Source organism: Miniopterus schreibersii (assembly GCF_964146895.1).
Source record: "Miniopterus schreibersii genome assembly, chromosome: 15".
Taxonomy (NCBI): Eukaryota; Metazoa; Chordata; class Mammalia; order Chiroptera; family Miniopteridae; genus Miniopterus; species Miniopterus schreibersii.
The window spans coordinates 8,513,529-8,540,527 of NC_138115.1; the positions used below are offsets into that span (position 1 = coordinate 8,513,529).

Here is a 26,999-nt window from a genome sequence, read left to right on the forward strand (position 1 = left end):
CGAGAGGAGAGGGAAGTCTCCCAACACTTCTTCCTTGCTTAAAATGAATGTGATTTTCCTACCCTTTTACCACTCAGCCCAACTGCCTAGAATTAGGTGAAGACAGGTACGCCCTGCTAAGAGAAACAAGAAATGCTGTCCGTTCTCTGCAAGATGGGGGAAACAGCCCCACGCCTGCTGGCAAGCAGAGTAACTGCCTTATGATGAATACAGTTTTGAGGAGTCAAGGTTCTCTTTTTCTGAAAAATAATACATGCTCACTGCAGAAGAAACCCAAGCAGCTGAAGTGGAATTGCCTTGCAGGTGGCACTGCGGAGCCGACTGCTGTTAACGTTCTGACGTGCATTCTGCACATCGCGTCCTATGCGTATGTAATTTGCAGAGCATACCGGCCAAGAGTTATTCTATGTAATTGCAGGTCTGAGTAGAAGACTTTGAAGTCTCTTAACAGTTTGGAGGGGGAGATACAGTTGGGATCCGACAAACCTTTTTAAATGAGGCCACGCTCTACGAGGAGCCCTTGACACGAGCCAGAGCAGCTCCCCGCTTCTCCCCTCACTCCAGCCGTGGGGCACTGGGAGGCGCTTCCTTCCTCTGGGGCGCTTCCTACTTGCTGGGTGGCTCCTTCAGGGGGAAACTCCACAGCTGAAGACCAGGATGCTCAGGTGTGTTTCTTAGCACACTGACATGAGTGTTAGCAGACAGTTCCTGTCACGAGATCACTAAGGCGCCCTGAGCCACGTTTTACAGGATGAACCAAGAATTTTAGGATGTTTTAATATTTGATCTTACTGATTTTTTAAAAAACAAACATGTTGTGCAGTAAAATTAGACAGAACACTAATTTCAAACCCTGGGTCTCTGCTTTCCGGCCAGTTCAAGTATTTTAAACCTGGTAACAGGCCTGTCAAGGAAGTTTTCAGTCCAGACCCTCATCTCCCACAGCTGGGGACACAGGCAGAGAACTGAAGCCAGGCAGGGTGCCGAGGTGGCTTCCTGGCGAGACCAGGCTGCCTACTGGTCACCTACAGGCTGCAACCACCCCTCCCCCAAGATGTTTTCAACAAAATAATTTATGGTCACCATATAGAGATTGAAAGACAAAAAGTCCCGTACGTACCGACTGGAAAGATAGGCGACTGAGGCTTACTCTGGGCTCCCGCTCCCAGTCCAGCGAAGCTGCCACACGTGTCCTTCAGCGCACAGCTCACTGGCTGCCCTGTCACCTCACACTGTGGCTGACCCCACGGGCGGCAGAGTGATTTCTCCGCACTAATTCCTCACCATCCTGCTTCTGGTAGCTTCCACTTCTATAGCTTGTTTCCTTAAGTCTTGACTTAATTTTCTGCTTTTAGTCACGAAGGGCACAATATGAAAATATGATTATCATCAAATGATAATTTTATTTGCTAAGTGATATAGAGCTAAAACACTTCACTGTGATCAGTTCCTTTCCAATATTTTAATTGACTAGCAGGCTTGCAGAAATGGAAATGCTGTTTAGAAACCACTTTTTGTTGTTAGGTATCTGCACTGACTTCAGCTGCCCCGAACGACTGCAAGGACCCGTCTCGGCTGCTCACGGAGCATGTACAGCGCACAGATGAGCTTATGACTGAGCAGTTTCCTTCGCAATTTAACCAAGCACTAATAGTAACTGATCGATAGATTACTGATCAATAGTAAATCAACTGTGTAATTCTGAATTAGTCCTTGATATTGTTTTAACCTATTTTTAAAAGAGGATAGCTGATACTTGGAATATTACCTGTTCCCATGATTATGGGGAATGGGAGGGGGCAGTGAAACTCAGCTACTGGTAACAACCCCCTACCTCCCTGAGGCAACAGAGGGACGCTGAATCCCTACCTGGAAAACATGAAAAGCTCTAATCACCACGTTTTGCGCTTCGAAGCTCTAGAGCTACAGGGTCGCGTTGTTCTTGTCTTTCTGAAGACCTACAAAACATACCAAGGAACTGTAGCAGTTGGGTCCAGGCCACTGTAACCTTGCAGCACATGGTCAAGGGGGAGGTTTACGCATCATCATCAGAAATCTCTTGTAATGGCATAATTTTCCTTGTACAGATTGGATGTAAGAAATAATAGGGACAATTTGCCACTGAATGACCAGCCTGCAATTCGGCTGTTATACACCACAAATCTGAGATTGCCTTGGGGCAGTGACCACTTAGCCAAGACTGCCAGAAGGTGGTGTCCTGACAAGTTTGCCAACCTCTGGTAGAGGTGACCAGAGACCTTTCCCCAAGCTCTGCAACCAGTGGAATATCGACGCTGATAAAACTAGGCACTTGGTCTTTGACGACGCTGCTTTTCTCTAAACCCTCTGGGTCAGAGGCTGGTCCTTCACGCTCACCTCAGCAACTCGGGGCCAAGAGGACGTGCACCGTTTCCTAGTCCCCAATCCCTCCTGGTCACTGCGCTTCCACCCTCATTCAAAATGTGTTCTCTTTGAAGCTGCTCGCCACCCAGCAATGCCACCAGCTTGCTGCCCTGGCTGCTTTCCGCTTTGCCCCATCCCTCCCCGCGGCCCTGAGCAGCTGGCTGGGTCCTCCTCGGCCTGATTTGAATGAAGTAAGATCCCAGCTCCCCAGCCTTAGCTCCAGTGCTCTTTCCCTCCACTGCGTGGTCTCCCCCAGGACCCAGGAATCACAAGCTTTCATTCTGAAAATGAAACCTGAGTCCCACTCCTACTTTATACCGTTCCTCTGTTCCCTGACCTGTTCCTAAAGTGCCATGGCCCTGCCATGATGCTGGCGCCTAGGTCTGCCTTGCCTGTTAGCCCCTTCACTCCAGGCCACAGTGAATTGAACATGGACTTTGCTCCGTGACCTTGAACAAGCCACCCGTGTCTGATCATAGACAAGTTACCTGGAAGGGGAGGGCCTGCAGAGGCTCTCCAGGGCAGCTGCAGCCCCTCCTCGAGCACCTCAGGCCATCGGCCACCACTTGGCCACACCCTCACACGTACTCCACTCTTGGCCATCTCCTCCAGACGTTCTTGTAACATTTCCATTCAGCCTGCTGTTCCAATAATCCTGGGCAAGGAGGCAGGGCAAGAAACAAAACAAAAAACCTGTTACCCCAGTGGTAGGTGATTACGATGGAGTCAACTACCGAAATTTCTAACTCAGCCATCTCAAGTCGGTCCTTCTCTGCCTTCCCTGCTCTGATTTTTCACTTTACACCAGTTCTCCATCTGTTTTCACCCAAATCTCTCTCCTTCAGGGTTTCATCTTGGGCTTTCTTTCCTGTGGGTCATGGAGGATGGGCTTCCTGGTTCGTGAAATCCTGGAAATGGAATTAAAACCTGGTGTGCCTGTGCCTGTAACCGAGTCCAAGCTTGTCCCACTCGCCACACAACAGATAATTAGGTCGAGTGACAATGTGCTGGGGCAAGGAAAGCAACTTTATTCAGAAAGCCAGCGAGCCAGGATGGAGGGCTGGGGTCCCGAAGAACCCACCTTACTGACCAGTCACAGTGGAAAAGTCCCTGGGGGCACGGGCGAGTACCAGCTTGAAACAGCTGGTCAGCAAGGGTAAGAAAGTACAGAATTCAGGTTTCTTTCGTCAGTGGAAGGGTAAAAGGGGAGGGGCAGGAGGTGATCGATGACCACAGACATCTGGGCTCCAGCAGGGGTCTGAGCAAGACTGTGAAACCTGGTTCTTAGTCCGATGACTCCAGTTGATGTGAGTCCCGTCACGAGGTTCCTGCAAACCTGTGATAAACAATCATTAGTTTTGTACATACTTCTCTTATCTCTCGTAAAGGACTGTTTTTGTAAAACTCCAGCCACAAGCAGAATTCCTCTAATGATTAGCGTGTCTACATGCAAGACTAAGCCGGAGCTATTATCCTGAAGGCCCGGGGAGCACAGCAGCCTGAGCAAGGTGGAGTCGGAGGCGGAGCATCTCAGTTAACTGCCTTTGCAGAGGAAATCCGGAACCTCTTTCCTGTGATTCTCAGAATCTGTGGCAGGAAAAAAAAAGGTTCTCTAGTGAACGGCGGACACAGATCAGCCTCGTGCACTGACTCCTGCCCATCGAGGGCCAGTTCAGTGGAAAAGGACGATGGAGGTTGTTAGGGAAAAGACATAAGCCCTCCAGCTTGGACCACACACGCCCTTTTCTCAGGGAAGGAAATGGAAACACAGGGCCCATAAGCATTATTTTAACATAACAAGCCAGATCTAACAGCCCCTCCATGAACTCACTCACTCCCACCTGAAGTGACAGACAACCCTCCAGCTGTTTTATCCCCTCAAACCTCCCTCTAAAGCTGGAACCAGACTGTAGATACAGCCTCTGGTTACTCAGTTTCCCACCTGTAACTCAATTTCATCACTGTGTTCTTTCCTTTTCTGTCACATACCTACCATGTATTTCACTTAAAAGCTCATTGGCCCGTTTGGCCAGGCTAGAAATCTGTGCGTATCTTTGAGACTTGCTGTCCCCTTCAGTGCTCGACATACTCAGACCTTAAGGCCTAGGGGTTCTACCTTTAAAAGATCTCTGCAGCCGGTCCCTTTTCTCCCCGAGGTCACTACCTTAGTTTGGAAACGCAGTCACTCTTACCTGGATTATTACAACAGCTTTGTAAGTTTTGTCCTAAGGTTCTTCTTACAGGCCACTATGTCCTCCTTATTGGAGGGTCCCATGTGATGGGGGTTTTATTTATATTTTTAATCCTTACCTGAGAACATGCTGATTGATTTTTACAGGGAGAGAGAGAAACAGTGATGTGAGAAACATTGACCTCCTGTCCTCGCCCTGACTGGGGACCAAACCACAACCTAGGCATGTGCCCTGACCGGCAATCGAACTCACAGCCCGGGACAGGATGACGCTCCAACCAACTGAGCCACCGGTCAGGACAGTGATGCGGTTTTAGTTTACTATTATTTTTTTTTTAAATACACTTTTATGGCCCTGCCGGTGTGCTCAGTGGTTAGAGCGTCAGCCCATGAACCAAGAGGTGGTCACTGGTTCGATTCCCGGTCAGGGTTGTGGGCTCGATCCCCAGTAGGGGGCGTGCAGGAGGCAGCCGATCAATGACTCTCTCATCATTGATGTTTCTCTCTCCCCCTTTCCCTCTAAAAATAAAACAATATTAAAATATGCTTTTATTGATTTTTTAGAGAGAGGAAAGAGAAGCATCAATGAGAAAGAAACATTGATTGGCTGCCTCCTCACCTACCTTTCTGCCGTGAGCTCCCAACACACCAAGAGCCAACACTACCAACCCCCTTCCTCGCACTGGGATCTTCTGCTCTCCTTAGTCAGGTCACCTGCAAGGAAGGGAACAGAAGAAAAAAGAGTAAGAGACTGTGGAGTTGAATCTTTTCCCAGGATGTGTAAGGGGGACACCCAGGCGAAAGGAGCTCCTAGGAAGGCAGCTGAGTCGCTGGCTGGTCCAGGAGGGAAAGGGAGTCCATGGGGCAGTGGGCTGGAAGCCAGCCTGGCTGCTTCATGTCAGGAATGGTTGCTTTCTCCACACATAAATCCGTTGCTTCCCTTATTTTACTGGAATGGTTTATTTGTAAATGATAACACTGGCCAGTTTCTAGAAATAAAAGATTATGTTCTGCTCCGAGTAATACTAAAATGCACTTGTACTGCCAAATAAAGAGGTTTGTAAAAACAAGGAAGAGACCATGCCAGCTCTGGATAAAAAGCTTACCTCAACCCAAACTGACCACTTGCCATCAAATTTACATATAAACAAGTACAAGTAGGGTGTGTTTCTCAATCTGTCAACTCCCCGCTGTTGACAAACCTGCAGGGCAGGAATGCAGCAGAGTCTCTGTTTGCAGTCACCAATTCATCCCCAGGGCCCAAGGATGGAAACACCCCAGGCCCAGGGCACCTGGCTGGCAGAGAAGGGGACTGATGGGAGGCGCTTCACAAGGGTGTCTGATAAAGAGGGCTCAGTGTCACAACGAGGCAGAAACGTTGAAACAGTTCATGCAGCCAACCTTATTTATTGAGAAGTCCTAATTTTATTGCCCGTTTAGTAACATGTTTGTTCCACAAACTAATTTCTCATAAAGCAAAGCACAACTTTTTCTTATAAATAGTATAAATTATTTTATTTACAGAAACTTGTTACAAAACAAATAGACTATATATTTCTTCTCTTTTAAATATCCAAAGTAATTTTCTATCCCTTGACATTTGTTCTTGTTCTATACAGCAGCCAACACAAAGTCCAGCTGAGATGCTCTTGATTCTGTGTACAAATTATCAAGCCAGTCACACGTTTAACACAGGAGATTGCTTTTATAACCAAGCTCAAGAACAGCAAAATGCTTCCAAGCCCCACATTCACCTGACAGTATGTAGTGCTCATTTCAATGATCTGAAAATGTAAAATGTTTTGCACAAAATGTAAAAATGATTATTTTCTTCTGAACAATGAAACTTTTAACAATCATTTTCCAAAGCCCAACATTTTCCCCCAAGGCAGAATGAGAGAGATTAAGAAATTCCTTGGCAACAGAACTCTTGCAGGAAGACAGCTGCCTTTATAAATTATTTTCCAAATTACACATTTATTTTCAATGTTCTCAGAGGTACTTTGTATTATATTTTTGGAATACAAAAATTTTAAATATTCTCTTTAAACTCAATATTTCATGAGTGAGTAACAAAATGGACACATCATGTAAGTTGCTGGCTGACAAAAGATTTGTAACCCTCGGTGCCACTAGGCATCCACCACCAGTTGAATTACTGTGAACCAAAAAGTCTGAATTTTAAAATACCTTATAAAATTACCAGCATTGGTGGTATTCAACTCCTCCCCTAAATTTTTAGAAACAGTATTTAGGTGGGAAAAGCAAACTCCAAGAGTTCAACTGAACATTCAAGTCTTTTTAAAGAGAATCTGTCTAAGCTTAAAACTAGGTTCAGGCACTTTCAGTTTTTTTCCATTAGTTTTAAACCACATCACATACCAACACACATGTGCTCAGAGAATACACATACAAACACACAGGCGCGCACTCTCTCTCACATGAAACAAAAGAAAAGCAGTGTGTCACTTAGTTCCATGTCGTCTACAGGAAGCCAGGCAACCAGGAGAAGCAATGCCCACTCATCGGTCTGAATCCACTCCCGAGACGTTAAAGGGACAGAGGGACGTCCACAGGACAGAGGCATCCCTTACATTGTAGAGGAGGCAGGTTCTAGAACTATTGGCTTGGCAGTGAACCACTTCAAATTATAAAAAGGTATTTACTTTTATTAATTAATAAATAAATACTAGATGATCTCAATTGTACCAAAACAGGATATCAGAAAAAAAGACCTGTGCAAAAATACATATTTAAATATGTACAATTCATTTTTAACAAAATACGTCTTCTGAGATAGGGACACTTCCATATTCATAATAGAGCAAGAAATTCCAAAATAAAGGTACAAAAGTAGGTTTTGTATAATTCTTTGTTCATCATCGCAGCACTATTTTTTAGGTTAAGAAAACTGCAGGAGTTGTCATGAAATTCTATTGGAAAGAATATAAAAATTATCTTGGTTTTAAGTTGATACCAAAGTCTGTCTAGAAACAACCCAACCACTGCAAATTTGGTTTTTGCATGTTAATTTAATTCAAAAAAATACTTGTACTCCCGTTTTAAATGGTCTTAATTGTTCATCATAATAAAAAGTAGTTGTAGGAGAAAATAAAATATTTGAACAACAGTCTAAAATTTAATAGCACTGTTTAGAATATGTCTGTTTGTGGCAGGCAGAATCCAAAATGGCTAATTTCCTAATCCCGATGCTCTTTGTACTATCGGGAGACAGGATAAAACCCAATTAAAACCTCAGTCTAAGAAATCAAATGATCAATCCCACTACTCCAGGTACATCTGCATTATTCTAAACCAACTCGCTACTGTGGATCCTAGTTACATCTTTCGGAACAACATGATCTGTCTATAAACTCCATTGCTAAGAGCAACTTTATTTATATCCATCAAGTCCCCTTGGCTCTGAAAATCACTTCTACCCAAACCCCATTGCACTTGTCACCAAGGAATCACGTCAGAGCGTCCCGATTCCCTCTCACCTCCTGCCCTCCACTGGGATGGGACAGCCAGGCAGATGTGTCCTGACTACACCAGACTGGCCTGGCCAGGCCCTCTCCTGACTAAGCTCTCCTACAGCATCGTTTAAAAGCATGTACTGATCGATTGCATAAGTGAACAAGAGACTGTTCTCCCCATCCATTTTTAAAAAAAAATCAGTATTTTACATCAATTTATAGCTAAAGTATCTGCATAAAGTTTTTGTTTTCTTACATAATAAGATTAATTCTGTAGCAATTCACATTATTAGGCTGGTAACCAAGTATTTATTCATTCTACCTGTTGTTGACTTGAAATTCCCTGAAACTGAAGTAACCCGAGAACTGTAGGGAGGAAAAGCCTCAGGACGGGCCTGCCCGGGGGTGCCCAGGGCCTGGGAAATGGACCCTGTGTTCAGCCACTTCGTGTGTTCTAAGCACAGGTGCCTGGCTCTCGTTCAGGAGCTGTGGTGGTGGAATCACCTGTTAAAATACTCCAACTTACCCCCAAATTCCTTCTCAACAATGATGTTGTAATATATTAAGCTCCTTCTTTTGGGGTGGGGCCTGGAAAAAATACCCTGGAGGGTCTCTGAAACTCTCAGGAAGATGGCTGGCATGAGTCCCAGGATAGAGGGTGTTGGGGAAACACCGGGCGGCGCCCGTCACCCCTGCATGGGATGTGCACAGATTCGCCCCTCCCTCCCGGGCACCTGCTCGCTACCCCAGTGGCAACCAAATAAGCCTCTGAGATGGCAGTGGGCCATGCACACACAGTGCGGGAGGGGGCCCAAGGCAGTTTACCTTCAACCCAGGACAGGGTCCAGAGGAGAGGGGGGAGTGCGGAGAGTGCCTTGGAAACAGTTAATGACTTTGTGAATGACAGTTTCTGCTGCATCCTGATAATTTCACTTCATAAAGGCAATTTTCTGGAAACAGGAGACTGGGCAGGACAGCCAACCCACACTGTTTAAAATGAAGAGTTAAAGAATAGAAAAATTCCACCTCTTTGGAAATCTTGGAAAAAATTTTCCCCATATAATTTTTATTCCCCTCCTCCAAATTTGGCTTTCCATTATCAAAACTAGTTTGCATGTTTCCTTCTTTTTTTTTAAAGTCACACAGAACTGCTTTTGTACCATGAAAAGTAAGCCTCTAAAACAGTGTATACTTGCTGTAAACCAGTCTATAAGTTAGAAAATTTCTGGCAGTTTCTTATCCCAAATTACTTGCAAAACGCTGGGCAAAATACAAGCTATTTTGTCATGGTGCATGAGCTAGCATCCACATCCCACTCCTGGAACACTGATATCACAACCCAGGGACAGGCCCCCTTCTCCGGAGGCTGCTCAGGGCAGTGCTTTCTCCCCTCTGGAAGGTGTCTCCAGTTAAGGTGCCTAACCGCCAGCGTGACCTGCAGAGGACAGTGTGAAAAAGAATCGGGGCAGGGAGAGGAGGGAGGGAGAAAAGTCTACAGTACTGTTCTTGCCAGAACATTCTTTCACCCAGCCAATCTACTCGAAGAGTGGCTCCATGATATACTGCAAGTTAAAAAAACAAAACAAAAATTTCTCACAGATTGGTAACGAGCAGTCCAGACCACTTTAACACTGATAGAAGCAATCCGGTGGCTGAACTTGATCCAGTGTCCTTTAGAGTCCTCACTGCTGCACACACAGCTTCGGGGACTCTTCGTTAGAACAGCCCGCAGAGCTCTACCCTTGAGGCCCACAGGAGGCTGGGAAAACAGACTCAAAGGCATCTTGGAGTCCAGAGTGCTGAGTGGAGGTGTAGCTTGTCGTCAAAAGTGTCCAGATTATTCCTCCCCGTGCTATTTTCAGTTGTCAGGGACGTGTCTTTGGCTTTCAAAACAGAGAGGTGGGGAAACAGTGAAAAGGTAAGTGAAGGTTGTGTACTGTGCTGCCCTAATACTAAACAAGAACATCCCAAGGCCACAGGCCCCTGAAGTCCTCACTGACTGGGAGGCCAGGAGCAGGCCGCTAAAGAATTTGGTCTCAGCTTTCAAAAGCCATCACCGCTCTTGGGCACAATCATTCTAAAAGACTGAGGGGTTTTTTGTTTTGTTTTTTGATGACATATGCCAGGGAGCAAGATCGCAAACACTCCCAAGACCGAGTTTTAGGAAACTGTCTAGGAGAGCTGCAGGCTGGGTTTCTAGCTGAGAGGAAAAGCTCACATGTTTGTCTTTGGTTTTATTTGCTGATCCTTTCTCCTTGAAGGCATTCCAGATTGTCACCTGAGAACTGAACAAGGGCAAAGGGGCTGGCTGGCACAGGTGTGAAAACTCACACCCAAAGCAGTGCCCACGCTGGGGGAGAGGGAACTCTGACCATGAACAGACTGGGAGTCGCACATTCTAGGCTTTCCAGCATGTCCCACTGCATCCGTGCCCTTGTTTAGGGGCTTCAACCAGCTCAGTATCTCTACTTTAACGTCGGCTCTATGAGGGACAGCGAGGTGAGGTAGCTACTTTTCTAAGAGCAGCATTCTTTAAAGGGCTTTGGAATCCTGGGTCCCTTTGAGATATGAATTAAAGCTATAGGATCTCTCTTGCAGGAGATGAACACAGACATAAAAACATACAACACTTTTTGGGGGTTCACGGATCCTCTGATTTCTAGCCGTGGGCCCCCCTGGGATGTGTGCAGGAAATCATTCTCAAATACAAACTTGTTGAAAACAAATTTAAAGAATAGAATGGAAACTTGGGCTGTTGGTCCTAGTGGGACACAGCCCCCCAGATAGTGGAAATCAGAGGTGGCAAACTGCTACCTCAGGAGCCAAATTTGGCCTGTGTGGGCTCTTAGCTTAAAAAACAAAAGACAACCAGAACTACATAGCCTTAAAAGGTGGCCATTTTTCTGACCCAAGTCTGGGTGTGCAGTATCTCCTTAAAATGGTAACAAATTAGTGAGAGCAGATGGGGCTTCCACTGCCCCTTTCCACAGGCACTGCTGCTCTCAGGTGCCGCCCAGCCACGCCGTCTCCCTTCTGTTCGGGGCAGTAGGGGCTCAGCATGTCTCCACAAAGGCAGACTGTACTCGTAACAGAGTGGGCATCGCAATGCAATGGAACAGCCCTCCTGCGAGTTCACTCGTAAGGGAAACTACGCTCAGAAGGGAGTTTTAGGGGATGGGGATACCATTTCCTGTGGTGTCTGCACTGCAGTTTTATGCTTATTGTAAACTGCATGTAAGCAGTAACTACAAACCAACAAGTAAACACACACGGTCAGGATGCCCCGATCGAAGAGCCAAATAATACACACAGCCCATGTGTATTTGAGGCTAAATAGAATTCAAGCAGCTGCTATTTAAATTCATGGATAATTATTTCCCCCAAATCTTTGGCCATGGGTATTAATTCATACAGATACTGGATATGTCCCTGGTATTTTCTGGAAAAGTCCTAACCTGGCATTTGAGTTAGGTTCTGAAGATGAGGAAGGAAAAAACAAACAAAAAGAGCCTCACATTTTAAACCAGGGCTCGGGGGTGATGCTGCTGAAATTCCTGTTCGTAAGCAAGGTGAGGAGATATCCTGATGGATGAAATAACAAGATGAGAGATGAGCTGGACGTTAGAGCAAAGGGAGCTGGAGGAAGGGCTGAAGGAGAGAAGGCCAGGAGGGGACAGTAACAGGGGGAGGAGTGGGGGAAAGCAGACGCAGCTAAGCAAGAAAGCCACTGTTAATTAAGAATCCAACAGCCTGCAGGTCCCTCCACGCTGTCTCAAAGGATAAGAGAGCCGCCTTTTTCACAGCTGCATAGTACTTATGCTGTTTTTCCTGCCTCCCTGGAAAACAGGAAGGGGAAAATATACAGACAGTTAACCAGAAAATATAAAATTCTCTGAAGGAAAAAATATTAAAAGCTCTTTTTAAAATTTAATCATCCCTTTCCAGGTCCGCCTGGTCTTAACCCAGCTTTTTCCCGAGGACACGCTATAGAGCTGCTCTCCAGGACACAGCCTGCCTCCTTCCTGAGCAGCAGACACCACCGACCCCGGGAACCCACTCACTGGCCATGCACGCCCGATAGTGTCACGGCCCTATCTGCTGAAATGCACTGCATGGCTTCCTGACCCTGGGGCACGTTCCAGGTCATCAAAAATTCTGGCCAAGAGGGAGCCTATTTTACCTTCATATGGCCACGAGCTCTTCCTTTTCTTAAAAGACAGCAGAAAGCTGGACATCTGTTTATAGGCAAACCTCACAACCCAACCACCCAGGTGTCCAAGATGGCGAAAGATGTCAAGGGAGAGGGAATGGCACCCGCCTGGGGCCCACAGTCCATTTCCTACCTGATGAAGGAAGGAACTGTTCGTCAGCCCTGGGGCCCCTGGGCTGGCGCCTGTGTGTTTCAGATGGACGTTGTTCAGGGCTGGCAATTTGGCAACCTTCGTGGGTTTGCTACTGCTGACGCCGCTCGAGCCAGGCGAGCCCTTCCTCTTCTTTCCTATGAGCTTGTCTAGAGGAGTGTGTGAGTGTGAGAAACTGCCATGGGAATTGATGGGCAGATCGCTGGACTGGTGGATGAACGGGCCCAGGGACAGCGTGGAGTCGCCGCTGTTCACCATCACACTCATCCTCTTGATGGACTCAGCAGGGCTCCCCCCGGGGGCGCCCCTCCCTGATGGCTCGTGTCGGACACTCGCCGAGTTTGCTTTATTCGTCACGCAGTTGGGGCCGATGCCATGGGAAGACGCCACTGTGGGGGCGTAGGGAGGCCCCGAGTGAGCCACACAGTTTTTCCTAAAAGACTCCATGGAATGAGAAGAAGAGGAGGCGGAGGACGAGTGAACCAACAGTGGAGAACTAGTTTTGCGTTTCTTTCCTGAGGTGCCACTGGTACTGCTGCTACTGGTGGTATGACAGTTCGTGCTATTACCAGAAGACTCCTTGGGCCTTAAAGACTTGCTGGATTTCAACTTCTGAGGTTTCCTGGACAAAGGAGAAGAGGGCACTGAGGAGAGGCCAGAGGGCGTGGAAGGGGACGAGGTGGAGGACACTTGTCTGGACTGCATACTGCACACGGGATCCATCGCCCCGGATGCGGCGGGCTGGGCATTTAGTGTGGTTCCGTGAGCTGGTACCGATTTGCTGTTTGGGGAGATGCAGGTGGACGAGAGCAGGGCTGGGGATGCAGACACAGTGGCTGCTGCCAGACAGCCGACCCCACACTGGGATGTGGGCACAGAGTTTGTCCGGTGAGGAACACGTGTGGAGCCGGGCGACGTGGTACTGGGCACCGGTGGGATTTTCCTGTAGAAAGGAGAGGGAGTGAGTCCCGGTCAGCACACCACTCACGGGCACTTCCTACACCACCAGGGTTGAGAAACACAAGCTGTCAGAGGGTCCTGAACGCAGACTCAGTTCTGCCACTCCTCTCCTTCAAGCTCTTTAATGCCTCCCCTGGGGCTCTCAGGTCCCACGTGCCTTCCGGTGGCTGCCACCCAACTTCACACCCCACCCCACCCCACCCCATGTCCTGATTCCAGCTGCCAATCGTTCAGAGAATAGCCTGCAACCTAAGACCCCTTATCTCCTGCCCAGAGCACTGTTACCCCAACTTCTACTCCCCCTTTTACAGTCCATCATCACTCTCTTAGGAAACCTGTCCTGACCATCCCTGGACTCACACTGCCCTGGTCCAGACTCTGGAAAACTCAGGTGGCTCTACTGTGATTGCTGATCACAGTCTGACCCTCTGCAGAGGGAGCTTACTCACCACTAACGGCAGAGCCAGCACAGTGCCGGGAACTCGGAGCTCTGAATGCCAAGAGAAGTCACGAATGAGGAAGGCGGTAGGGCAAGCTAAGTAATGACAACTGCTGGTCCTAACCACAGGTCCCAAATCTCAGGGGACTTCTAGTCATAGTGTGGAAACAGTGTATTCTGTTAATGGTACCTGGGCAAGGTATTCATTTGGGGATGGGGAGCCATTTAAATAGTCAAAACAGGGAGGCCCCCTTTTATTTTAGCTCTGATTTTAAAATGTGACAGCACCAACATTTCTAAACCTCTGTGGCAGAGTGCCACTGAGGTGGCCGACCTGACAATGGCTGAGGGGGTGGTGAGTACCAGGATTGCTCGGCCCTGACCTCCGGCAGCCCCAGCTGATCCCCTCCCCAAGCCAGCGGGGGCTCTAGTTCCTCATCTTCCAAACAAGTGAGAACGTTGGCCTGACTGCTGCCAAAGTGCCTTCCACAAGCTTTTAAAGAACTAGAGTTACAAATAAAAGGAATTAATTACTGCAAGCGTTTGCAGCAGCTTTAAAACTCCCATTCGAGGGTGTGGCTCTGGCCCTGGCTGGGTAGTTCAGTTGTTGGAGTGTCATCCTGATATACCAGGGTTGCGAGTTTGGTCCCCAGTCAGGGCACATATAGGAATCAACCAATGAATGAATGAAGACGGGGAACAGCAAAATCGATGTTTCTCTCTTTTACTCTCTCCCTTCCTCTCCCCCTCTAAAAAATCAACTGAACAAAAAAGTGTGGCTCTGGCCCTGAGTCAGTGCTTCTCAACCTTGGCTCCACCGAACACCAGAGTCCCTGGGAGGTGGGGCCCAGACACCAGTAATTTCTAAATCTCTCCAGGAGATTCCAACGTGAACCCAAGATTGTGAAGCTGGCCTCCATCTATCCCTGTACTCTTATGGAGGACAGCACCTGCCATTACCTGAGAGCTTAGTACAAATGCTGAGTCCGCAGGTCCCACTCCAGACCTACTTCATCAGGATCTGTGTCTCAAAACAAGATCCCAGACGAGGCATGGGCACTGGCACCTGTGAGGAGCCCTGCTCTCAGTTAAGTACAGGAGCGCGTGCTCACTGGGTGCAGTGGCTTCGCCTGGCCGCCAGGTGGCTGAGAAAGTCAGAGCCTAAAGAACAGGCTGTGGGACCCAGTCCTGGGAGCCAAAAAAAGCATGGGGAGTAGGCGGGCAAGTCACAGGCCACACGTTCATTTAGACAAACATATCTTCACTAAATTACTCCCACAAGAAATAAAGAGGATGCAGTGCCGAGAAGCTGGACCCCTCTCCCATCCCAGGTGGTGAGACGGGCACTCACTTCCACAGCTGCGCATTCAGATGCTTCTCCACCATGAGGTTGAGGGCGCAGCGAAGCCGGTTCCACCTGGAGTCAAACACATAATAGCCTCTTCCAATCTGCCGGCTCCCGAATGTGCAAAACTGAAAGAGAGAGCACAAGGGCCATGCTTGCTACCTCGGACAGCGGCACGCCGGGAAGGGTCCTCTCCTGCAGGCATGGAGCTAGTGAAAGACAGCTGACTCTGAGTGCCACAGGCTGTGAAGCATGAGCGTGACAATGCCTGGCCCTGAGTTTCATGGAGAGAAAGGGAGAAGCATGAGACGTCCCAGGACACAGTGCATGCCGCCTCTGGACACCCTGCTCTGAGCTGCTCTCACACCTTTACCGTGTCCCACGGGTATGGGCATGCCAAGGTCCCTGGCGCGGCCCCCCTGCAGTGTCTTGTCCCTGCTGTGTGGGGAAGATCAACGCGGGGCGGATGTGGAACTTACAGATGCTGGCTGAGGATGATGACCTGAATAATGACAGTCCAGTTTTTCAACAGACTCTTCTTTGTCATCGCCTTCTCCCTCCTCACTGGATAACCGAGAAGCTGGCTCAGTGGCAGGCAGGGGAGGGTGTGGAGATTCATGGACTGGAGGAGGGTCAATGGGGGCACTCCCACCTTGCTGAGCAGGGCAGCCTGGAGGCCTTGGTGAGCAGAAAGTGCAGCACTGATCAGATCACAAGTCTGGGAACCAGCCGCCTTAACTCAGATACAACAACGTATCCAAAACCACCTAGGGGACTGGGAACACCACTAGCCCTGGGCAAACCTGAGCCTGGTGGCCCGGGAGTGCAGGATCCTCTCCCCTGAACTGCAGGATGTCAAATGCAGCTGTTGCCAGGTCTAGCCCAGGTGACCTGTAACTAGCTCTCCTTTCTACAGCCACTTGGGGGCTCAGGTCCTCCTCCTAGTCTCCCTAAATGAGGGAACTACATACATGGAATCTAAGAGAATCCTTTCTTTGGTTCCTCTTCAAATTTCACCTGGATTTGGGTTCCTACGGCAATGAATGAGGTAACTGACAAAATGCTCTACAACCACCTCAGAGGGACAGGAGGAGATAACCTGACCAGGGAGCATTACTACTGTATGCGAAGAGCGACCCTGGAGCCTGTTACTCAAGGACAGCGATGCTTTTTTCCTCCACATACAAAAGCCTAGTGGGTCTAAAATTAAGCTTACTTTTTGACAGATGGAAAAACTGCAGTGAGAAGGTGGCCAAAGGAAGGACTTGCTAAGGAATCATGGAGGGGCCTGGTCACACTCTGGGAGCCTCCTGACTGCTCTTCCACCATGTTGCTCAGAAACCAGAGGGCTCCTGGGGACAGGCTCAAGCTCACACTTGGGTTCCCACAAGGGAGGCATTTCCACCCCTCATGCGATAATTTCAAGGATCAGACATATGAGTGTGAAACGTGAGGCAACGGCAACAAGGGCTGGCACATCCCTAAGCAGAAACCCTGTTGCCCATGGTCAGCACTGGAGGCCTCCTTCTCTGTGCCTTCACTCTGGAAATTGGGTACAAAGCCCTTCACTTCAACTTGGGTAACTGCGCAAGCACAGACATACACATATACATTCCAGCACTGTCTCTGAGGCTGTGCATGAGGAGTTCTCAGTAGAACACTCTGACCCATGGCTTAGTGCATGGCTAACATGCCTAATACATGTTTAGGCCACAGTCCCACATGAATGAATGAAAAAAACAGGCTGATAAATGGATGCTGAAAAAATTAGGCTGAATGTCCCCAGCAAGGGATTCCCAATGCTGCATTTGCGAGAAGCGAGACAAATGGATGGGAAATTGCTGCCAAAGCCATGGGAAATGTCCCAGCCCCTGACCTGCAGGCAGGACCCGAGTGTCGCCGGCTCGGTGGGCCTGGGAGACACCGAGCAGTGAGCAGGTGGGGGGCAGGCGATGCTGGCGTTACGCTGCTGCCCACACTGGGCCCAGAGAGCCCAAAGACGACCTCAGCGTTCCCCCTAGAGGAAAGCCCAATTTAAAACCATCTCATCTCACAGTGACCTGATGGACAGCCCTCGACATCACGACCGCACTGGGGCTGACAGAACCTCCAAGTCTGCTCTGGGAAGGAGGGGGAAAGAGCTGGAAAACCCGGCTTACCTTGGAAGACTGGGGGTGTGAGGTTTAGGTTTACTAGCTAAGAAAGGCTTTGATTCGGGGGGAATCACTCCGTGAGGGTTTTGGTGTGGCTCCTGTGGAGTTCTAGGAGGGGCGGGATGCGGGTCCCTGAGAGGCTGTGTTGGTTGCTGAGAGTCCAGATGGCGCATCGATTCCTTTTCCCTGGTTTTGTTTTTGTGCTCGGCTAATAACACATCAAATCGTTTTCTTCTACCCTGGACAGCTCTCCGCTGGGTTAAGGAATGTGTCTGCAGACCAAAAGAATAGAGAAACGGAGGTATCTCAGTAAGAATTTTTCCTGTCATATACCCAAAAACATCATTCCCAATAAAACTGCAATCTGGACCATTAGCATGTGCTCAGCATTTGATGAGCTAGAAATCGTATGATCTTTTTCCTTTAGCTAGAAGAGAGGCCCGTATTTCCAGGCTCCAGGTGACGTTATTTCTGCCACAGGAAGGGATGTTCACTGTGCCAGCCAGCACCAAACAGGAGAAACCAGCAGGAGCGACAGTAACAACTGCTTTACAGGGCTCTCAGCAACTCCATTAGAAAAATCCCTCTTTGGGCCATTTAGAGTTTTAAATGTTAAAAGGGAAAAAACAATTACTCCACAAGCTATGTATCAAGACGTCTTCTTTTAGTAACTGTCAGAGTAAAAACGAAATACAACTGTTTCTCTATAGCCAGGAAGACGCCATGTAAAGAAAGTGGCTCAGAGGAACCTGGAGACAGGGACTGCTAAGGCCGAGTAGTCTCAAAAGGCTGACAGGAGAAGAGACACAGAACAGAGAGAATCCCGAATATCAGTGAATCCATCCAAACATTTTCTTCTATCTCATTACAAACTATTGCAGATGATACTTCATGTGTGTTCATGGCTCTAAACATCATACAAGTGTGTTGCTCTACCAGTTTACGTGTTTGCTACAATTCAAGAGGTTTAAGAGGAATTAAGCTTCTGCTGTCCTTCAGAATTTCAGTAAAATAACCTACCTCCTCCTTAGACATACTGAAAACTATGCACACCCCAAATCTAATCTGGCAGATAGATGTGTTTAGCTTCCTAAATTTTGACTTAATTTTCTTTAAATTTTTAAAAATATATGTATTTTTATTGATTTCAGAGAGAGGAAGGGAGAGGGAGAGAGAGAGAGAAACATCAACGACGAGTCATTGATGGGCTGCCTCCTATATACCCTTGCTAAAGATGGAGCCTGCAACCCGGGCATGTGCCCCGATGGGGAACTGAACCTCGATCTCCTGAATCATAGGTCAATGCTCAACCACTGAGCCATGCTGGCTGGGCTTGACTTAATTTTCTTTAAGTATGTAATATATTCACAAGGAAATAACCTGAATGAAGACAGGATCTATTCTGTTCAGTGCTATACCAGCACCTAGGACAGCACCTGGCACTCAATAAATGCTTCAAACAAAAATAATGGCCCTCCAATCCAACACGTGTCGAAGGAACAAATAAATACATAACATCACTGATACACCTGCCTGTTTCTCCAGCCAGATGTAGATGCTTTTCCTCATCTTTGGATGTCCCCTGGTGCTTAGCACAGAAAAGCCAGGAGAAGAAAGGAGGCTGAGATGATCCATATTTCCCAGTTTGGCTTGAAGAGTAAATAGGATTTCTACTGAGTGCTGAAGAATCTCCCAAACACAAATCTGATGCCCCCAGCCTTTCATGCTCCTAGGGTAAGGGCTGACTGTGTGAGCAGGCTTCCAGGCCATGCGCACCCCACACCCCCGCCCCCATGCCTCCTCCTCCCGCTCGGCCTCCTGGCTGTCCTTCAGACCCTAGGTGTCTGTTCTGCCCGTCACGGAGCCATCACACGTTGTTTCCTGTCTCTCCCGCCACTCTCTGCCCAGTTAAATGTGGACTTCAGCCCATGTTGCTGCGGCACAGGCGGCTGCCCAGCACCGCCTCCCCTCAGGGCTGTTCCGGCGCAGCCACCTCCCCTTCTTTCTAATCCTCACTCAAGGATATTTTTTCCAGTGCTTTTCGGGGAACGTGAAAGTGAGACAGGCACAACGATCAGTCGCGTTCCACACTCACCCCGACCAGGGCAGGGGACTGAGCCTGCAACTGAGGAATGAGTCTTTGGCAAGAATCAAACCTGAGACCCTTCAGTTCGTAGGCAACGCTCTAACCACTGAGCGAAACTAGCTACGGACGCCGCCTGTTTTTTAACTCATCACTGGTAACCTGACACTTAGTTGAGTGATTATATTAATCTCCATCTCTCTCATTAGACTGTAAACTCCATGAGTGTAGGGAACATGCCTTGATTTTGTGACACCCTGGTATCCTCTGGCTAGCAGACTCGAAGCCTATTTGCATGAAAGGCAAAGAGAACATTACACAGGACACTGGACAGATGAGGGAGCGAAGAGGGGACAGTGAGGGTGGCAGGCAGACAATGGGGAACAAGTAACAGGAGTTGAAGCAGCAGATCCCCTGACATCAAAGAGAATGAACAATGCTCTAAGTCCAAGACAGGAGACCTGGGCAGCAAGGGGGGAGCATTCGGCGAGGAACTCAAGCATGTTTAGCCCACACAGTGGAATAGATTCAGACCACAGAGGCAGGGAAAGGGTGAAACACCGAGAGCACAGGAAGGAAGGAAGGGCATCTGTAGAGGGGCAGGTATGCCAACATGCTGGGTTTCCTGGCAGTTCTATGCTGAACTCATGACATGCCAGGGCTGAAGACACTATTAACGTGATGACAGGATCAGCACCATGCGGGTCAGTAATGACACCCTTAACAAAAAATAGGTAGAGAACCCATGATTTGAAAAGGAACATGGGAGCCTGGCTGGTGTGGCTCAGTGGTTGAGCATCGACCCATGAACCAAGAAGTCACCGGTTCGATTCCCGGTGAGGGCATGTGCCCAGGTTGTGGGCTCAATCCCAAGTAGGGGGCATGCAGGAGGCAGCCGATCAATGTTTCTATTTCTCTATCCCTCTCCTTTCTTCTTTCTTTAAAATCAATAAAAACATATTTATTAAAAAAAAAAAGGAACATGGGAGAAAAATGCAGGATGCACATAAAATCAGTTCACCCATCATTAAAGGTTCAGAAAGGAGGCAGATTCCTAGTTGATCAAGCTTCTGGTTCACAGCATACCTCAGAGACGATTAAAAAAGAGCATGTTGGATAAAGAAAGCATCCATCATTGACCATAGGTGTCTTAACACTGAGAAATCTATGCCACCTGAGAATCAGGAAGGCGGGGAGAAAGCAGAGAGAATGGCAAATTGTGGTGATCCATGGTAGGGCTGAGGCAAGCTTTCACAGGTTGCTTAGGGGCAGCTGAGACAAGCATAATCCTACAGAGCTCAAGTGGCTATCTTCAGAGAACAACAGCAACACACCACTGTGTGTTCAATTAATATTATATAAAGCAAATGCAATTTGTTCTGAGCTAGGAATTTTAACCTAGAGATTCAGTGGTGGACCTGCAGTGAGAAACATCCAACAACTCCTAACTAAACAGAATGCAAAATTCAGAATATACATATGTTTATTATTTTTTTCCCTTAGGGATGAGAATCTGTGATTTTTAAAAATTCCATATAAAGGTGCCCCTGACTAACCCCTTTCCCCAAAAGATCAGAACTACTCTTATAAGATAAAAATCTACATACTAAAATTAAATTAGAAATTTAAATTAAAGTAAGAATCACTTACAAGTAACATTTCCCATTTCTGGGAAATTATAACATTCCTCCACTGTTCATGGTATGGAGTGGGGCTTGAAGTCCTTTATTTAAACACAATCTTTGGTAAAATTTAAAATAATACCTCAACAACTTCATTAACTTTTAGAAAATAAGACTAATTCTTATAATTTTTAACCTCTCCTCCAAACAAGGGGTTTTAAATTACATACTTCAAAGCAGTGATTCTTAATACTTCTTGACTTTTTCTGAAGGGAATTGGGGACACTCTCCAGAGAAATGCAAATAAGCATGTATGTTCTTCTGTAGCAGGCCCACTGATCTGTGGAGGGTACTCTCCTACACATCAGCCCACATTGCACAGCAACATACCACCTTCTCATTTGCAAACTGGCATTTTAAAGGAAACCTCTGGACAGAAAGGGAGCATTACATTTCCGTAAGTTACACATCAATTAGATCCCTGTTACCTAGGATTTAAAAACAAAACAAACAAACCCCAGAACAATAAGGCAATCTAAAAGTCACAGAACACTAAAGGGACTCTTTAAAATCTAAGAACCACAGAGATTTGAAGAATATTTATATAGACATGCAAAGGAAATTTCTGGACTTGCTCTGAGTTGGTATAATTTAAAGAGCAAAGGGTAGTCTCTCATGTTACATTTCTCTGGAGAAATGTGAAGTCTTTGAAAACAACAGATTGAGTGGGAAAGCCCAGTGTTCCCCTGGACACAGCACTGTTCACTGGACACAGAGCCTCTCTGAAGACTGCAGTTTGTAACAACAGGCTTTACGTTTTCTGAACCTAAGGCTTTCTCAAGAAAACTGTTTATAAATTCAGAACAATCCACAGGTCAGATCCCCTTTGGGGTGTGGACTTTGGAGCAGTGCCCATCTGTCCCAGCGACCTGTGCTTCCCAGAGTACTCAGGTCTGCCCAGGAGGCCACCTACCTTGCATGTCAAAGACCGGGTGCAGGGCTTCTTGGTGTCAAGATCGATAACCCCACAGTGTATGTCAGGATCAAACTCTCTTTCTGCCAAAAGCACACAGAAATTACAACGGGCTTACCAAACACTCCCTTCTCTTATTTTGTAAACAAGAAAACAGAAGAAATCTCAAAACAGGCAAATTATAACTTGAATAAAATCTACATTATCAATAAATATAAAATACACAATGTATGAGCACTACAAAGAAGCAGTGACATCACGAACAGAGTGAGGATTACTGCCACTAGATGACAGAAGAGCGACTATTTAAGTCAGCATTACTGCATTACTCCATTCAGAAATAAACCACTCAAAAGCTATTTTTACGTTACCTACACACATGCACTTTAGACCAGTGGCGAAAAGGTCAAGCGCACTGTTTAAGGTGTTAAAAGGTGTTATAGAGATAGCGGTACACAGGCTCCCTTAAGAATGGAGACACAGAGAAACATTAAGGGAAAATGTGAAGTTACCTGATAACCTCTTATTTAAAAATTTCCTGTTATTAGAATTATCTTCAGACTTCTTTTCCAGAGTGGGCGGTGCAGGAAGCCCTTTGCCATTCAGAATCTGTGCAGGTGAAGGCAAGGTTGGCTTTGGTATGGAGGGGCAGTTAAGGCCAGGCTTGACTGAGGAACTCACAGTAGCAGGGCAGGTGGGCCCCACCGCAGACTTCAGTAGTGTGCCATCCATCTTCGGATGAATCTTTTCCACTTTAACAGAGGGAGTCATGCTGTGCAGGGGAAGCGAGAACAGCAATGCCTAAGTGCCCAGAGGCCCAGGCAAAGGGCAAGCAAGAGGGATGAGAGAGAGCCTGGATCTACCCAGTGCACTGCACACAGTTAGGCTCCCAAAGTCCCGTTGTGAAAACTTAAGACCACCAAGAAAACTCAGGAAGGTTCACATTTATTCTGTCTATAAGCCTTTTAGTGAGGCAAAAAGCTCCAGTGACTACCAAATTTACCTGCTCTTTAATCATTCCAGAACACCCTTATACCGTAGCCTATGGGAGATCTAGACCTGATACCCAGTGCAATTCCTGCAAGAAGCACAACATGAAAAGGTCTAAAAGGAACAAAGAATATTTGCAGGACCTGCAGAAAATATCTCTGAGAACTGTTATTTTTAAGAAAGGACCCATCAAAACAAAGTGAGCAGCAAAAAACATTGACATTAAAAAATATTTCCAAGAAGTGTCACTAAGGACTTACAAGAACTCAAATAAGCCTAACAATGTATCTCCAAGAAGCAGCTCTCTACTTGTGTCAACGAGCAAGATCGACGTTTAATTAGTAAGCGATGTGTCACTGAAACGATACCTCTCCAGTCCCTAAAAAAGATTTCTAACGTAGGAGCGTTAAACACAAGTCTTGGTACACGGTTGGTGAGCACTGAATACCTGTGCCACTAACAAAAAACAGACTTCTCTTGATCTTACTGACATGATCATTTGGGTGGCAAATGCTGATATGAAGCTAACAGCTGGCAGGCCCCCCTCTAAGGCCCAGCTCTGAGTCAAGAAGACGTGGATTGACGAGGTCTGACAAACTCTATCAGCAGTCAGTGCTCTAACAGCTGTGGAGCTGGCGAGTGACTTACATGCTGCACGGGCATTTCTCTGGCTCTCAGGCAGCTCAAGCAACGAAAGCCAAGCTCGCTGTACTTGCACTTCTGACAGATGAGCAGAGGCTGGGGGCTTAGCAACCAGGACAAACAGCCCCAAACAGCTGTACGTGAGACAGCCCGACAGCAGACACACTGCAAGCTGCCACGGCCGCTCCCAGCTGGCAAGTTCGTGAGTAGCAGCAGGTGCTGGACGCTGCCCTGAGATTAGGCAGGTTATCAGACCTTGGGACTGATATGTGGCATGCCCTCCAAAGGGAGGCAGGCCAGAGAAAGGCCACCCACACCAAGGCTGAGGGATGCCATGACGATGCAAGATGTGTTTCTCTGGGAGTGCATGCTGCCCTCTCATGTGACCACAGGGAGCCTGCCAACCATCAGATCCCCTGTGGAAACCTGCCAACGCCTGGCCTGGAGGGTGTGTTAACTTCTCCAGTCTCCCCTTATCACCACAACACTGCCATGTGGACCAGGATGGGGGAGGAAGCTCTGCTTCCCTCTTCACTCTGCAGGCCTCGGAAAATCCAAAATAGCACCTGGGAATCTCTCCTCCCTTTTACTCCTACTATTATCAGCAGCAGCAGCAGAAGCACCAGCATTCATTTATTTACTCTCTCCTGTGGCCCAGACACTCTGCCAGGTGCTTGGCTCTAATATATTCATCCTACTGCTCCCAATAACCCTGCACAATGGTTGTTATTTTTAGACTCCGAGAAAAACAGTGCCATGTCCAAGGCCCCATAGCTAGGAAGTGACGGAGTTGGGATGGGAGCCCAGTGCTGGAGCGAGGGCTCCTCGGCTAAGGCTCCTCAGTCTGACTGAAAGGCACTTCCTTCTCCTTGTCTGGAAAACGGGGGTCACAACACCTCCTCCACAGGGCTGTTGTGATAATTAAACGACAATACACGTGTACAGCCAAGTTTCCACAGGTGGCACACGGTAAAGGAGCAATAAGTAAGTATTATTCACCTTATAATTAATGCTATTGCTACTCTGTAAAGGTGCCTAAGATATGACGAGGAAATAAAAAGAAACAACATATATCTGAACCTTCCCCAAAGTGGGCTCCCTTTCCCAGGCTGCCCAGGCACTCGGGATGGCAGGGGCGCATGGGAAGCGCAGGGGCACTCGTGGCCGTACTCACATTCTAGCATGGGGGACTCTACTTTGCTGAACCGGATGCATTGGCCTGGTGCTCCCCCTGAGCTGCAGTTTCTCTTTGGGCGATTTCAACAGCTTGGAACTCAGTGAGGACGCGCTGAGAACACCTCCGCCGGCAGAGCGGCCGCTCCCACCGCCCCCGCCGCCTTTGCTTTTGGACAGAGAGGGGAAGAAGGAGAGCACTGGCGCGGGGGGAACGGCCGAAGGCCTGCCGGACGAGCTATGTCTTCTTTCTGAAAAGGAAAACAAGACCATGTTTCAGACAAGTCTCTAACGGAACCTGGAAGAGTCCCCTGAAGTACAGCACACTGAGGCCCAGAGATGCCTCGCTAAGTAAACATGTATTAAACTCTGCAGCTTTCAGAAATGGCTTATCTGGGCCCGGCAGACTTATTCAGGGTTCCAGGAACTGATCCTTCTGCTGAGGAAACACCTCCGCGTCGAGAGCGTTATCATCAGAGATAGCCATTAGGAAATGCAATAGCCACTCCAAACCCGAAAATACTGGCTTTTGTATATGAACCTCACTGGCTCCGACTTGCAGTCAGAGAGGAGGAAATTATTCATTCATCTGCAGAACTCTGCTGACACCGTACGGAACTCGCTCCTCCCTTCTAGCACAGTACCGCTCCAATTTTCAAAATAGCCAAATGCTAAAAAACAAGTTGTACCTTCGTTTTTTTTCTGTCACTACCCACTAGCATATGACACTAAATAAGAATGTTTCTAGGGTTATCTTATCGGTACTTAAGAATCTGTGCTGAAATTTTCCAGTGAATCATTTCACTCCCCTTTTTAAATCATCTCACTCAACTACAGATGGCACAGCTCTGGTTCACACCACGAAGATGCCAAAGGCGCAAGACAAGCACCACAAACAGCGATGCCTGGCCTTGAAACCAGAAGTAATGCATGCTTAGGTAGGGACCACATAGGTATAAGTGAAAATAAGTCTATCCCCTGGAGAATCGGGTTTTCTCAGAGTAAGGTAATCCACATTAAACAAATTGAGACCAGCTGAAGAACGTTACCATCGGAACCAAGTATTCAGTAACTTTATCTACTTAAGTACCTTATGATAGTAGGTTAGTGCCTGCCTTCAATTAAACTTATCACTTAAAATGACACATTTGCTTAACTCTAAGTTTTAAAGTGTGATTCAACGTTTACTGATCACCCTTTGAAAGCTCTATGAGTACCCGAAAAAGTAAGCATATTAGAATCAATGACTATAGGCATCACTTAAATGGTTTATTTCCAAAGGTGTACTTATGCCAGTCTTGAGCTTCTCTGTGCAGCTGCGACGACGTATTCCGGAAGGACATTAATCCAACAATGCTTTACAAGGGACTTAAAAAATCTACCCCACACCAGGACAAAATTATCATGCTATCTACAGATAAAATCCAAATTCTCCAACTTGACCATACGAAGGCAAAAAGCAGGTTAGGAAGGAAATTGATAGTGATTTATAAGTATTGGATGCCTTTGTTTTTCCCCTTTTCCTGTTAAGAAAGCTGTGTGCAAAAAGCGAAAACTAAAACAACTTAAGTTTACTAATTTCCAAATTTGACATTTGAGGTTTTTTAATTTAGTTTCTCTCTTTTCTATGATGCCAAACATCCTGAATATACTTCCAAGCATCAGCACTTGCTAGTCAGGATGGTAAACTCTCTCTTCTGCCCCCTGCCTTGGATGGGAAGCCTAACCTAAGCAGTGTCTGTCACCTTCCCCTGCAGGCCTCAATGAACATCTGCATATGTGTACAGCTTTTCTTGTGAAGAGGAGTGATTTTTCTTTTTTTGAAAGAGTAGTTTATTGATTTTTCAGAGAGAGAGGAAGGGAGAGAGCACGTGAGCAAGAGAGAAACATCAATGTGGAGTATGACCGTCTGCCTCCTATACGCTCCGCACCGGGGATTTGGGGGGTGGAGCCCACAACCCAGGCATGTGCCCTGACCAAGACTCAAACCAGCAACCTTTCCATGCACGGGATGACGCCCGAACAAGCCACACTGGCCAGGGTGAGAGGAGTGATTTTCCAAATGATCCTAGACCAGTGGTTCTACACCTTGGCTACACATTGGCATAACCAAATGAGCTTTAAAAATACTGATGCCTTGCCCGGTTGACATGGCTCAGCGGTTGAGCGCTGACCTATGATCCAGGAC

The 26,999-nt window shown here is 47.3% G+C and overlaps 1 protein-coding gene across 4 annotated transcripts in view; it reads right to left on the reverse strand.

Annotated features, from left to right (window-relative positions):
- Positions 1-3,982: 3,982 nt before the first annotated feature.
- Positions 3,983-26,999, reverse strand: part of ATXN7 (ataxin 7) — a 133,244-nt gene continuing 110,227 nt past the window's right edge. For all 4 annotated transcript variants that reach the window (XM_081160284.1, XM_081160285.1, XM_081160287.1 and 1 more), the window contains 9 exons: positions 24,813-25,062; positions 22,519-22,778; positions 22,007-22,089; positions 17,335-17,600; positions 15,655-15,853; positions 15,182-15,303; positions 12,414-13,374; positions 11,586-11,652; positions 3,983-9,953 (listed from right to left, as the gene is read on the reverse strand). In XM_081160284.1, coding sequence (XP_081016410.1) covers positions 9,844-9,953; positions 11,586-11,652; positions 12,414-13,374; positions 15,182-15,303; positions 15,655-15,853; positions 17,335-17,600; positions 22,007-22,089; positions 22,519-22,778; positions 24,813-25,062 — 2,318 coding nt within the window. In that variant the 3' untranslated portion in view covers positions 3,983-9,843. The remainder of the gene's footprint in view (positions 9,954-11,585; positions 11,653-12,413; positions 13,375-15,181; positions 15,304-15,654; positions 15,854-17,334; positions 17,601-22,006; positions 22,090-22,518; positions 22,779-24,812; positions 25,063-26,999) is intronic.